Source organism: Diceros bicornis, chromosome 20 (genome assembly GCF_020826845.1).
Source record: "Diceros bicornis minor isolate mBicDic1 chromosome 20, mDicBic1.mat.cur, whole genome shotgun sequence".
Lineage (NCBI taxonomy): Eukaryota > Metazoa > Chordata > Mammalia > Perissodactyla > Rhinocerotidae > Diceros > Diceros bicornis.
Window position 1 is genome coordinate 10124508 of NC_080759.1, and position 14275 is coordinate 10138782.

The window sequence follows — 14275 nt, forward strand, 5'->3', positions numbered from 1 at the left end:
TGTTTGTAATCACTATTGAATTATCTGTAAGAAACAGAAGTCATCACTCACTCAGCACCTCGTATGTACTGCCAGGCACTGTGCTGGAGGAATGTAAAGATGAAAAAAGGATATGATTCCAGTCCCCGCATAAGGTATTTGGCCTTGCTAGACCCTCTGTCAGCTTTTACTGTTATGACAATGATGTAGTATAAATCTCCACAGTACAAATGGTAATAATATAGACAGTTGTGAACCCATCACGCAGCTTTGGAAAAATAATATTACCAACTGCTTACCCCTCATCCCTGAGGTATGAGGTAACTAATATCATGAAATTGGTCTTTAAAATTACCAAGTTTTCCTTCAGACTCTTACTACAAACGTATATATACATATGCATACATATTCATGTGTCTATGTGTGTGTGTAGCCCTAAACAAAATGTTGTATGTAGCAACATGTTAATCTTACATGAATGGTTCAAGTAATACTCTTTCGCAGTTTGCTTTTGTTGCCCAACACCATCCTTGAGTTTCACCCACATAGACATGTGCAGTGCTAGTTCATTTGTTTTCTATGTGTACGGTGTTCTGTGGCTGACTATGCCACGATTCACTTATCCATTTTCTAACTGATAGATGTTCACATTGCTTCAAATGTTCAGCTCTTACAAACAATGCTGCTATGAGCAGTCTAGAACATGTCTTCTTGTGTATATGTGCAAAAGTTTCTCTGAAGTTTTACCTGGGAGTGGCATTTCTGGACTTCGGTGGTCTTGTGACAGTATCACAATTTTATCAATTTATCTTTTACCTTATTTACTTTATCATCTTTCATTTATTACTATGGGGAAAATAAAATTTCATTCCACAGGGGCAACTACCTCTCTCTCCCCCTTCTGCTCCTCAAACATGTTACAGATAACTCCCCCTCTTGACTTGAGAGCCCCTCTGAGCAAAAGGATTGCCTTCTGGGGGAGAGTCACAGCCCTACTTTCAAATATGAAATCAATATCATCTGAAAGCCCATCAGTGTTAAATTCGAGTTTTCATAAGAGTACAATGGAGGTAGGGCTTACTCGTTCATCCTTTCAACCCACCATCCTTAAGACATTCTGAAGACATCTTCCTAAAACACATATCCTCCCCAAAATCCTTGAAAGGCACCCAAAGTCAAATTTCCTTCTACTCCCTGACTTTCCTCTCTCTCTCCACCTTTATGTTCTCTTACAGCCACGCATACACATCCCACACTCTGGCCACACACTGAGAATTCCCCTTCTCTCACTCCATTTCTACCTGCCAAAATCTTGCCCATATTTCAACATCTTGAGCAAGTGACTCCTTCAAACTCTCCCAGACTTTCCTGATTGGAATTAACCCTTTTCTTCTTTGCACCATATTGGATAGAACTTAAAAAACAAAACAAAACCACGATGTACAAAGCAGTCTTCATTGTAGTTGTTGTAATATCGCTCTACCTGCCTTGTAATTAGTACTTGAGGCCAAGGGCCTCATCTCTTGAATCTTCATTGTCCCTACAATGGTTATGGACGCATTAGATAAGTGACATATGCCACTGCCAGGTCAAAGTTTAGATAAACTCTTGCATACATACAAGAGAAGACACGTTCGAGACTGCTCATAGCAGCATTGTTTGTAATAGCTAATATATATAATAGATAATTTCAACTTTACGGAGAAAAAAATGCTAAATAATTCTGATGGAATTTAGGACACCTGACCTCAGAATATGGCATGTTGGCATACTGAATATTTTAAGATGAAGGAATCTGAGAAACAGCATGTGCAGGAAGGACTTTCCGACCTGCCCCTAAAGTAGGTCATAAAACCCTTATGTGAGAAGTACCCTCCCTATACCCGGAGGAAGGAGCATACTTATCTCTGAAGACAAAGGGACACAGAGGAATGTGAACGAACAGGCCATGCTAAGTTTCCCCCAGTTTACTACAATTAGCTCACCTTTGTCCTGTCACATCTTTGCACAACTTTCCATCCTTCATCAAATCTAGCATAAAAACACTCAGGTTTAACCGTTTCTTTGTGTCTTCATTTCCTTATGAAGGCTTGCATGTCACGTAAAACTTGTATTAAATAAATTTGTATGCTTTTCTCCTGTTAATCTGTCTTTGGTTACAGGGTGCCCAGTGGGGAACTTATAAGGGTAGAGGAAAAATATTTTTTCTTCTCTACTGTTCTTAACAACAATCCTCTTCATGTGAACTAACATTTCTGCATTTCCTAAAGATAATCCTAACATGGAAATGCCTTGTATCATCCACAAATTTAGAAATGAAAAAAGACATAATTGAAAAGAGACCCCATACAAAAAGGAATTCTCAATTTCAGAGTCCATAAGCTCTGAAAGAGAGGATAAGGTTTGGGCTGACTTATCAGAAAGAACAACTTATTGATAAAACAACAGGAAAACCAAGATAATAAGATGTGAAGACACCTGAATTACAAAATGCCTGGATTATTTTAAAAGCCAGCAAAAATAAGTACAACAAAACTCAAGAAAGGGTAATTTACCTGCATGAGCAGAGAGAGGCGAGTGTGGTCGAGGCAATGCTGGTGACTGCCCATTGCCTATCAAGCTCTTTCGGTTGCTTGTTCGGCAACTGTCAAAAGGAAAGTAAAAAGAAAGCTTTAGAAAGAGAACACAGCATCAATAACGTTCAGGTATATTCAACATAGGTATAGACTAGAGGTTGAACAACCTATCTGCTCACGCTGCTGATAAAGTTTTTGCAAGATAATATGCACTCGCTAATGTTTGAGGGGTGGCTGCCTCTTGCATATTAGAAAACATAATGTATTCACACAGCATAACACCATCAGTATTCCTCACCACCAGTGAAGCTATAATCAAATGCCTTCTTTCAGCTCTTGACTGCAAATTTGCAAGCCATACACACAAGTGATAAATTAAGGATTGAAACCAGCAAACCACAGGTAGCATCTTTGTTGACACAAAATTTCTAATACAAAATTACATGCAGTGAAGTGCAATGACATTAATCTTACAATGATGCACTAATTAAAAATCTAATTATTTAGACAAATTTCATATTTGTGCCTTTTGTCAATAGAACAGCTGATGCCTAAGATGAATGTATTTCACTACTCATTCATTTTTCATCTTGTATACTGCATTCAAATTCCTTATTAAGGTAAACATTTTGGAATCATAAAAACAGATTCTTGTATTAAAATAACAGCAAAGCCTTTTTGCACAGGCACACTACCTACTGTTTTTATCCTCAGTGAGGAGAAATAAATTGCTACATATGGGCACAGGGCAACTATTTTTTCCTGTTTCTGCTAGCAGAAAGTTATAAAATGGTTAATTTGATTCCAAAGTAACTTTCATAAGCCTCAAAGGATAAGACAAATGCAAAACTGGTTGATGACGGAGTGGACATTATCTTATTTTCATCTGCTTTTCTTCAGTACAGACGGGCACTTCATTCTCTATTATCAGTACAGTAGTTAGACAAGGCTAATAAAAACCAGCAGGTTACCTCATTGAATTCACCTCTAACAAGGTTCAGGGCACTGTGATTCCACCCTCCCACACTCAGGCTGCCCTCAACCATCAATAAAGGTTTATTGTAATGTCTTCTTAACTCAGAACATACATCTGTTATATCAAGTTCTTGAAATAGGAATTTTCACCTGACTTCTAAACTAGGTATAGGAGACATATTTGAGAGTTTGTACAAAATATTTGAAAGGAACATTTCTAAATATTCAAATAATACATTTCAAAACCAAACCCAATTTCTTTCAGCAATATTGACGTGGGAACCAATCCTCTCTCTTAGATGTTTGCTGCTTATTCTCATTTGTCAACATTCCCATACTCATAACTTCTTAAGGTCAGGCTGCATCCTTTTATTTTCCTTACTGGAGCAATCAACACCCCATAGCACTATCTGCGAGTTTAACTAAGATCACGTTTACTCAGCCTTAAAGAAGCTGTTGAATAAGAATAGACCCTTGATACTTAATTATGAAGGTGGATTGTGATATCAACTCATCTATCAAGAACTGTATTCGCCTATTAAATTCATAATTATTAAATCAGATAGATTGTTTTTAAAAGATACTGAATAATGTATTTAGTGTTAATTCAAATTAATGTCTCTTTTCATTTCAATACAGGAATATTAAATATATCAACTTGCTGATGTTAATAAAAGAAATTATAAATGACAGATTTATACCCTGTAAATCTCAGTTAACTTATGCATTAATTTGAGCAAATTAATTGAAATACAGGTTAACTATCACAAAAATGGCTACTTGTATTATTTTTTACATTTAGTATTTGATTTAAATCATTTATGAAGATTTTCTCTTGACATTTAATTATTAATGTTTATATATGTAAATAAAATGAATAAGAAATGTGTATCAATAGAAATAGTAATCTAATGAATATCTTACATAGTGAAATATGCTGACTTACTTAAAGCTAAAATTTAGAAAATATTTCTTAAAGAAAACTTTAAAAATCTATATTTTCCTAAAAAACACATAGAATGACTAATACACTACCACAACAAGCAAAATAAATAGGCAACAACTTAGATTTAAAACAAAAACACAATAAAGAACTCTCACAATATTATCAGTTATTTAAAATCCACCAAAAAAGGGTGGAAAAGTACTGATTTAAAAAATGTAATTCAAAAAAATCTCAAAAAATGTCTAAATAAAACCTGAAAATGTAATATACTTGTTTAGTCAATATAAAAACATAAAAATATAAAATTTAAAAATACGAAAACAGTCTATATTACATTCATCCTGTGTTTGCCAACTCTCTATAAAAGTTGGTAATCTTTACAAACAGATGATTATGAACGCAATTTAGAGTGAAAGAAAACATGGGCTACTTCGTCCAGGAATACATGAGCAAGTTAAAAGAAGTTAAAAACAAATTGCCTCCTAATTTGAACAGTTTCCCATATTTAAGGTACTGGTAGCATGTTACACAAAACCTTAAATATCAGAGGCATATCTTCTGGACAAACGCTATGAACAAAACAATCAAAGCACACTCCATAACTGCAAGTGTCTTCTCTAACCCCTCTGTAGATCTTCAGCATAAAGCTAGAGAGGGTATTAAAATTATAACAGTTGGAACTTTCTTGAATCTCAACAATCCAACAGGAAGCTTTTAAAAATGCAATACTACTCAGTATGGCAAAACCAGACCATAAAATACAGGCCAAGACAGAGATCTCCACATGTACACAAAATCTTCACAATCATGAAGAGTCTAGGCCTCACCAAAGCATTTATTTGTTGCTAACATTCTTAGGGTTAAGAGGCATTTTATACTGCATTTAATCTCCAAATAGCTAAATCCTGATATATATATATTAATACTTTTAGAATCCTGGGACCTTACTGAGACATTCTGTAGATAACTTTCCAAGGTGGGGCAGAGGGCAGTCCAATCTCAGTAGTACTTGCTTCTGAGAGTCACCTAATTTATTGCTTTAAAAACTGCATTTAACCCCATAGTAAGAAAACTATGGGGCAGGACCTATGAGTACTTAGTACCCAGATTGCCACAGCACCTGGCACTGCCCACGTTAATAATGACACTGGTGCAAAATGCTGAGCTGACTTCTGTTGTCATTATTTATTCATCCAGGTAGCATGCACTTTTCGATGAAAAGAGAAGCTTATAGCATCCAAGTGTGAGGTAGGCTCCCCAGGTGCTGGTGACCACACCCTACTCATTTAATCTACAAAGCGATACAGTAGTAGAAATATTGCCACTTGGGCAAGATCAAGGTCCCTTCCCTTCCACTAACATGACTAAGTCAATTCAGTCTTACTTTTTCTCAAGCAGTGTCACTCGAGGTAAAAACAAGTGATGTCCTACCAGGTAAAACAGGAACATCACTTCTCTAATAGCAGAAATTTCTCAACTTGTTTAAAATTTATCCTCACCTAAGCATTTGAGCTTGTAAAGAGTTATCTCCAGTTTTCAGCCTTAGAGACACAGGTATATGATTGCAAAAATGGAACCGAAGATCAGTTATGAACTGGTTTCAGCTATCCATCCCCAAATGCATTCTTTCTGCTTCATTCTTTAAGCAGAAGTGGAAGCCATTCACCCTGCCCAAGTTCCTATCTGAAAGCCAAACACAGGCATACCCACTTCCCAGAAAGCACCTCCTCCTCTTCAGTTCTCCAGTTGAAGCAACACATGGAGACACTCTGCCTGTGGATAACACGCTCAGTTCATTCTCTCAATTTGGAAGGTGACACAATGGCACAGTTAGATTCTTTACTTGCAAAATCTGAATTTAGCACAGACAACACACACACACACACACACACACACACACATACACACACAGTACAACAAACACTGCTGACGGTGGACTTGGGATCTGAGAAGAATGGGAAGGGGGAAAGACAATGACAGTACTTTTGAGTGAGTAGAACTGGCTGGCCCCTGGAGGCTGGGAGGCAAGGCAGGCAGGGACAGAACACTCTGTGAGTAAGAAAGCCACAGTTGGATGGGCGCTGGGGTGGAGATGTTTTAGTGTGACATGAGCCACCACCAGGAAGTGTTTTATGGGTCGGCAGTGAGGATTGAATAGGACACCACTCCTGCTCCCTGACTTCACTGTTCCCATTCTCTAAAGCAGTTTCACAAGGAGCTTCTCAATCTCCTAATAACCACCCACAGTGCCTTCCATTTGCTAGGAAGACAAAGAGCTGGATCGTGCATTTCATCATCCAAGTCAGGCCCGACTCAGTGTGAGACAAAGAGAAATACGGGCTACTAAGCTGAAGGAGGGGTGGGGAAGGTGGTGCATGTATTTTTGGTCCAAAACATCCCTATTCCATTTTTGCTTAGGTTGTCCTTATGCTCAGGGCTCCATATGGAGGGTCTGGCGGGACCTCTAAGCGTTTCACATCTGGATCTGTCATATCTCTCATGGTAGAAGAACCTGTTAATTATGGCCTACCAGGTCTGTAAAAGCCACGAGGCCCACCAGGCTATGGCCTTTTGCAATTGTTCTGAGTAGTTGAAATCCAGATTAATTTCAAATTACATTCATTTTGAGACATGAATACTGATCATGTCTGACCATGGCAAGACAAGCTGAGGAAGGAAACCCCAACAGGCAGTAATTTCTAACAGTCACAGCTGACTTGAAAGGTCGACACTCAGTACGACACACGACTGACCACCACTGAGGGGCAATGATCTCACAGCGAATTGCATAAAAAAAGCCCCGGTCATTCTGAAAAGCTAGGCTACAATATATTAATTCATCTTGATGAAAAGTTTGATAAATTTGCACAGGAGACCAATTATAGACCTAAGCTTTACTGCACAGGGACATCTGCTAACCATTTCCTAATACCGTAATAGAATCTGAACGTAGGAATCTTCCTGAAGCAAAGAGGAAGGCTGAAACGCAGGAAACCGGGCTTGACCAGGAGGCGGAAACTGTCTAGCTAACACGGTGTTGCTGGATAAATGCTATAAACCAGGAAGGCTTCTGTTTCCATACAATGGAGGGTTGGACTAGATGATAAAAATAGTTATATACTTTTTTTTATAGCCCCAGAAATTTTAAAGAGATAGAAAACATAGAAAAATAATTCAATAATTCCTACCACCTGCAATGAACAGATGTGTCATTTTGTCATATTTGTTCCCAACCTTTAAAATCTATCTATCTACCTACCTTCCTACCTACCTACCTACTTACCTATCTATCTCAGAGATAGGGAGAAATGTACCCTCTGACATCCAAACCAATAAACATTTCCACTCCCCAAACAGGCGACTACTACAAGAATTACAGCCTGTGACTTTCCCATCCACTTTTGTACTTTAGCATTCCATACATGTATACCTATGAACAACGTTTGTGGTTTGTGTATGTGTTTACATTTTTGCTAGTGGTATCACATATCAGGAAAATCTAACAAAGACTTGGAGTTGTGCAAAAGAGATGAATGGCTTTCCTTTCAGTGGCTTGTTAGGCTTTGTATAGTGGACCCTCCGGGGGATTATCTGATTCTATATAAGGGTGTACACCTTTCATTGTCTTTCTAATGACTAGGCTATTTTAAAGCTCTGTAGGGGTAGAAGTTAAGTTCTAGAAATCTGGTAGTAATACAAGTGATTCTTGTCCATAATAATGTAAATGAACTTTGTATGGTACAGATACAATTGACCTCCACTCCATAGAAAGACGACCCCAAACATTTAATATCATTGTCCTACAAGATATTAACCAGTTTTACATCTACTAGCAAATTCATTTCATCATTCCTGATTGAGTGAATATCCATATCTGTATTTATGTCTATATCTATACATCTATATCTCTCTGCATAGCTGGCTTTCAAAATCTCCTTTGAATTTGTTTTAATATTTTACTGCTGTCCTCATTAATTAATAACTTAAATAAAATCTTTGACACGTTCATTTGATATTTCTATGACAGTCATGTTTTAGACTTTTGTAAAAATTATACTTTAGAACACACTGTACATTATAGATATTCTGTACTTATGTTTTCACTCAACATTATGTTTTTGAGATTCAACCATGGCAACATAAATATGGTCTAATTCATTCCTTTTTTAGATTATTCATTTGAAGCAAATTTTAGTATTATTATACACATTAAAATTATACATATCGTGGACATTTCTTTTTCCTTTTTGCACATGAAATATCTAGGCCTCTGTGTATTTGCAAATCTGATTGCAAAAGCCTTGAAAAATATCTTTGAGGCTGTATTTGAAAGAAAAACTATATCATGCAACATAATCCAAATCTTCCATAAAATCTTCTTTGGATACTTTCCCCCCAAATCTGATTATTCCTTCAGAAATATTCCTACCTTATCTCCATTTCTGCTTTTATATTATTGTCTTCTTCCAGAAATAACTTTCTTTCCTATGTAAATCAACCTATCCTTTCTCTGGGCTTCAAGTCTTCAGCTCTACCCCTTTTCCTGAACAGCAGCACAAGGCCATACCTGCTGGCTGGCTGGACAAGCATTAGTCCTCCTTAGAAGGCAGCAGAGAACAAAGCATTAATAGTTCTGCCTCTGTGACATACTTTGTTACTTATGTGAAGTTAAGGCACTGCCAGTGTCTCCCCTATGGCCCGTCAAATCAAGGCTCCATCCAGGCTTTCATTAGTTCATTCAACTAATTCCTTTTTGAGTCCCTAATATATGCTAGGTACGTACTATTCTAATCAAACAAAAGTCCCTGCTGCCCTCAAGGGGCTTACCTTCTGGAGGAGGAAGCTGATAATAAACACAACAAATTCGTAAAATTTATAGTATGTGAGATGGTGATGACATTTATAGCATGAGAGATGGCAGTGAAGAAAAATAACGTAGACAGTAGGACAGAGAGTGCAGGTGTGGGAAATCACAATTTTAAAGAGGTGGTCAGGAAAGGTCTCACTCTCACTGGAAAGGATGAGGGAGCCTTCAGTAAGAGCAAAGGCCTTGAGGTAGGAATGCTCCAGGAACAGCAAGCAGGCCAGTGTGGCAGGAGGGGAGAGCCAGGGAGAGCAGCAAAAGATGACGGTGGAGAGATGACAGGGGCACATCTGCAGCAGCTCGCAGGCCATAGCACAGAGACTGGTTTTTAGTCTGGATGAAGATGGAAGCTGTTCGAAGGTTTTGAACAAAATCTGATTTTTGTTTTTTGAGGGACTTTTTTGGTGAGGAAGATTGGCCCTGAGCTAACATCTGTTGCCAATCTTCCTCTTTTTGCTTGAGGAAGATTGGCCCTGAGGCACCAGCTGTGCCAACCTTCCTCTATTTTTTTGTATGTGTGACACTGCCACAGCATGGCTTGATGAGAGGTGTGTAGGTCGTCACCCAGGATCCGAACCTGCGAACGCCAGGCCACCAACGCAGGGTGCGTAAACTTAAACACTATATCATGGGGCTGGCCCCCTGATTTTTAAGAGAATCATTCTGGCTGCTAGATTGAAATAACTGAAGGAGGAAGTAGAGAGACCAGTTAGGAAGTTAAGTTCATGTGCATTTCTAATACACTCTCATCTCCTGTGATTCTACTTTAAAACATAGTATTTTATTTTTTAATAATAAATTAATTTTAAATTAATTCATGCAAAAAAAATGGCCCCAAAATTCATTGCAAACATTATACTAGTCCATGCTCTTTTGTACAGCCTCCAAAAAACTGCAGAAAGAGTAAGTGCTGATACTGTGCTGACAACAACACAGGCCTGAGTGCTTCAGGCCTTCAATGTAATAACCTAGTTCATAGTTATCCGGGGATGTAATGATGAATGTTTATTATTGATGTTATCAGCTTGATATTTGAACTTAAATTTTCCATTAGCAAAAAAACTCCTTTTTATTTATCTATTTATTTATTTATTTATTTATTTAATTTATTTTTTGAGGAAGATTAGCCCTGAGCTAACATCTGCTGACAATCCTCCTCCTTTTGCTGAGGAAGACTGGCCCTGGGCTAACATCCAAGCCCATCTTCCTCTACTTTATATGTGGGATGCTTGCCACAGCACAGCTTGATGAGTGGTGCGTAGGTCCATGCCCAGGATCGGAACCCGTGAACCCCGGGGCGCCAAAGTGGAGTGTGCGAACTTAACCACTATGCCACCCGGTCGGCCCCAAAAAACTCCTTTTTAAAGGCATTAATTATAATAGAAATGAATGGTTGCTCACACTGTTTTCACTTATGAGCAAAAAATTTAGGCTAATTACACACCTAGAGGAAGGGAGAGGTCTCCAAGCTTTCAAAAATTCTGAAGAAAATCAGTAGGAAAATATATATTTTACTGTATACAGTACTTGGAAATATATCTAATCCATTAAGATAAGCCCATAGTGAAGTCTGGCCCAATTTTCTGTCTTCATAGAGGAAAAAAGAAATGGCTGAACATACAGGTATTAGCAAGACACTATTCACTGTAACACACATTTATGGAATGTCTATTCCTATGTACAAAGTACTATGGGAGATAAAGAAATGAAAATATTCTCAAAGTGTTTAAAGTATGAAAGAAGAGATAAGACTCATTCGCAGATAACTGTATTCCAAGGCAGAATCTGGAAGAGAGGCACAAACAAAAATTTGTTGCTATCTAAAGGGTGAGATAAAATCCCAATCAGCTTTGAAACATATTTTCATAAATCATAAGCACTAGAATTGCATAGTATATAGTATGCATGGCAAATTATCCTTTTATTTCACAGGTCTTCTATAAATAATTCCTTAATCTCAGTGATCTGCCAGATACACACAAAAATTTTTAAATCTTTTTCTTCCAAGTTATTCCATTTGGCGGCTGTTTCAAAGCTGGACATACCAACAGAGCTATTTCTATGTGGCTGATATGGTGAGCTCTGATGTCACATGTTAGCACACGACTGATGGGTAGCTGACATTCACCATGTTATACCACAGTGATCCTGGCACACAGAGTATCCACTCGTTCATTCAGTAAATATCACCGGGGATTCCACACGGAATTTACAATCTAGGAGGGGGGATAAGTTCCTTGAGGGCAAAGGTTATATTTTATATAATAGTGAATCTCTTTGGATACCCAGAAAAATACAGAAAATAAAAATGATTTGAATAAATATTCAGTAGATATTTTTGAATGACTGACTAAATATGGTTCCTGCCTTTAAGTTTATAATTTAACCTGGAGGAAAAACATAGTCTAATTTATAAGACTAAACTGATTGAAGACGATATTATAATAGAGTCTAATACTACTAGATTGATCAAGGCCACGTGTAACTGAGAAAACACAAAGAGCTGACAGGTTTGTGGTGCTATGTGGATGGGGTGAAACATCTCATTGGGAGAACCGACATACCCGTCATTCTGAATAAAATTACAACGGGATAATCAGTGGAATTAAAAGAGAGCCCTAACACAGTGGCCAAAGTCAAGGAGGAGTCAGTAATGATACGAGATTTACAGCAGCAGAGTAAGTTCAACTGCTGAAAATGTTAGAAGTAAAAAGTAATTAAAGTGAGAAGCGTCTCAACACCTGTGAATTTTTTTAGTGCAATTTATCTGCAACACAGTCACAGGAGGTACCTGGTCTGTGCGCCTCCTAGGAATCCTAAGACAGCAGGGCAGGTCATCAATTTGAATGAGGACACTTGAGGGCTGGGAGAGTCAATGAGGAGACGACTTCTGGATTTAAGATTAGTCACACAGAGCACAACAGCTCAAACCTCACACCAGAGACACATAAAAAAGATTGTTTCTACTTGGGATGAGGTGTGAAGAGAGTGTTGGGAAGGCAAGGTAATTAATTCTGATCTAAGAGTTGAAGGGCATGTGCTTTATCTTGGGAAACTGCTCCAAGGGCTGATGTGGCCAAAACATTGTATGGAGTCATTCAAAACTGTGGTCTAATCTGTTCTGCAAGGCTAAAGAGCTGCTAGCACCTGGCTGGGCGTACCTGGGGCTGGGCCATCAAAGTGGCAATGAGAGGCAGCTGGGGGAGGGGTGGAGTCATGGCCCCCAATTTTATAACTGGGTAAAGAGTCAGGGTCAAATACCTATGAGGCCAATACCCAAGCCTTTGATTGTTCCCAGGGCAATTGTGGTCAGGGACCAAAGATAAATCTACAGACGTGTTGGGGACCCAAAGAAAAACAAAGAAAATACAAACTAATGTTTTTCTAAACCTCCACTTTGCACGTGTGTGTGTGTGTGTGCGTGTGTGTGTGTGTGTGTGTGTGTGTTTGGGTGGGCTGGGAGGATGTGTGTGACATAACACATTTTTTTTTTAACTCTCATGTTTCCCTCAGTATGGATAAAAGGCACAAGTTGAAACATTTTTTCCTAAGTAGCAGAAAACTAAGTTCAAAGTCCAACTATAAAAATTACTTTTAATCAATTTAATAGCATTGGATTATGCTCAGTTGGCCAATGACAAGGAAATAAATCTTTAAAAGCCTTTGAAAGTGGTGGCAGCACCAAACCAGAGTAAACACAACAGCTTAAATCTAGCATTCTGATCTGCCTTTTTGGAAATACCACAATAAAATTTTACTACTAACTTCTTTCCCTTGTACTATTTCCTACTTTTATTGTTTTTAAGAAATGGTCAAAGCTTTAGAAGGCTGGATTGGAAGATTTTCTTATATCCAAATAAGATTTGGATATATATATAACAGCTGAACTGATATAATATTGTTTTTCCTATTCAAGCCTTCTCCATTCAGAAATTAAATCTCAGTTTAACTTGCTACACCTAGAAACATTTAATTTGGTGGATCTATTTTAGTCTTGTAGGGTAATTTAGCTACATAATTAAACAGTACCCATAAAAACCAAAGCTCTGCTCATTTTTTCACATTCAGAGGACTCTGGGATCGCTTCCTCCTGACCCACAAAAGGCAGGAGAGGCCACTTCCGTGACCACCGGATCTCCTTTTACGACACTCAACAGAAATTTATGACAAGCCCAGAATGAACAGCATGACTACTTAACACCCTTCCAGCTCGGAAAGCATTTTGCGTTTACAGCAATTTGGCATAACGCTTTGCCCACGAGGGAACTGTCCCTGACTCCATGTGCCTCCGCAGTCGGAACACAAACACACACACATGTAGAGCCGACACCAGAGCTCCACTTTGTTCTCTTCTGTGAGGAAAAGTCATGTGGCAAAAAACCAGTATCTTTCTGTTCAGTATGTTTTACTGCTAGCTGCGCCTAATTCAGTATCTTGCAAAACGACATTCTGTTAATGACATGCATGTCAAAGCTGTGATAATGGGCAGAAGTAGAAGAAAATGTTTCCTAAATGGAGAAACAACAGGAAAACTGCCAAATGGAGATTAAAATTAGTTGTGTGTTCATCCCGTACTTAAGCACTTGGTCCCCTACTATTTATGTCCAACATGAAAGGGACGCAGCCGTCCAAGGAGGGAAGAATAGCCCACCTTCGTGAAAAGCACAGAAGAAAACAAGAGGTCAAAGGAATGTTTTCCCTTAATTAACTTGACATATGTCTTTTCTTTTTCTCATTTGCATCCACTGATGTTTTCTTAGCCGGTCTCTCATTTTGCAAAGATGAAATTGGCCATGAGGAGCCAATTCTGTTGCTAAAGACAGGAGGGCTGGGGAGATACCAGAAGAAGCTGGCCTTTAAGTTGCTCAGTATTCAGTCTGGGTAATGAATGCTCCTCACTCTTGCCATATGTGGCCTGAGTAACACAATTTTAGG

General features: G+C 38.3%; 1 protein-coding gene across 7 annotated transcripts in view; it reads right to left on the reverse strand.

Moving 5' to 3' along the window:
- Window positions 1-14275, reverse strand: part of MAST4 (microtubule associated serine/threonine kinase family member 4) — a 545073-nt gene that overhangs the window by 115767 nt on the left and 415031 nt on the right. For all 7 annotated transcript variants that reach the window (XM_058563945.1, XM_058563939.1, XM_058563942.1 and 4 more), the window contains one exon: window positions 2535-2623. In XM_058563945.1, coding sequence (XP_058419928.1) covers window positions 2535-2623 — 89 coding nt within the window. The remainder of the gene's footprint in view (window positions 1-2534; window positions 2624-14275) is intronic.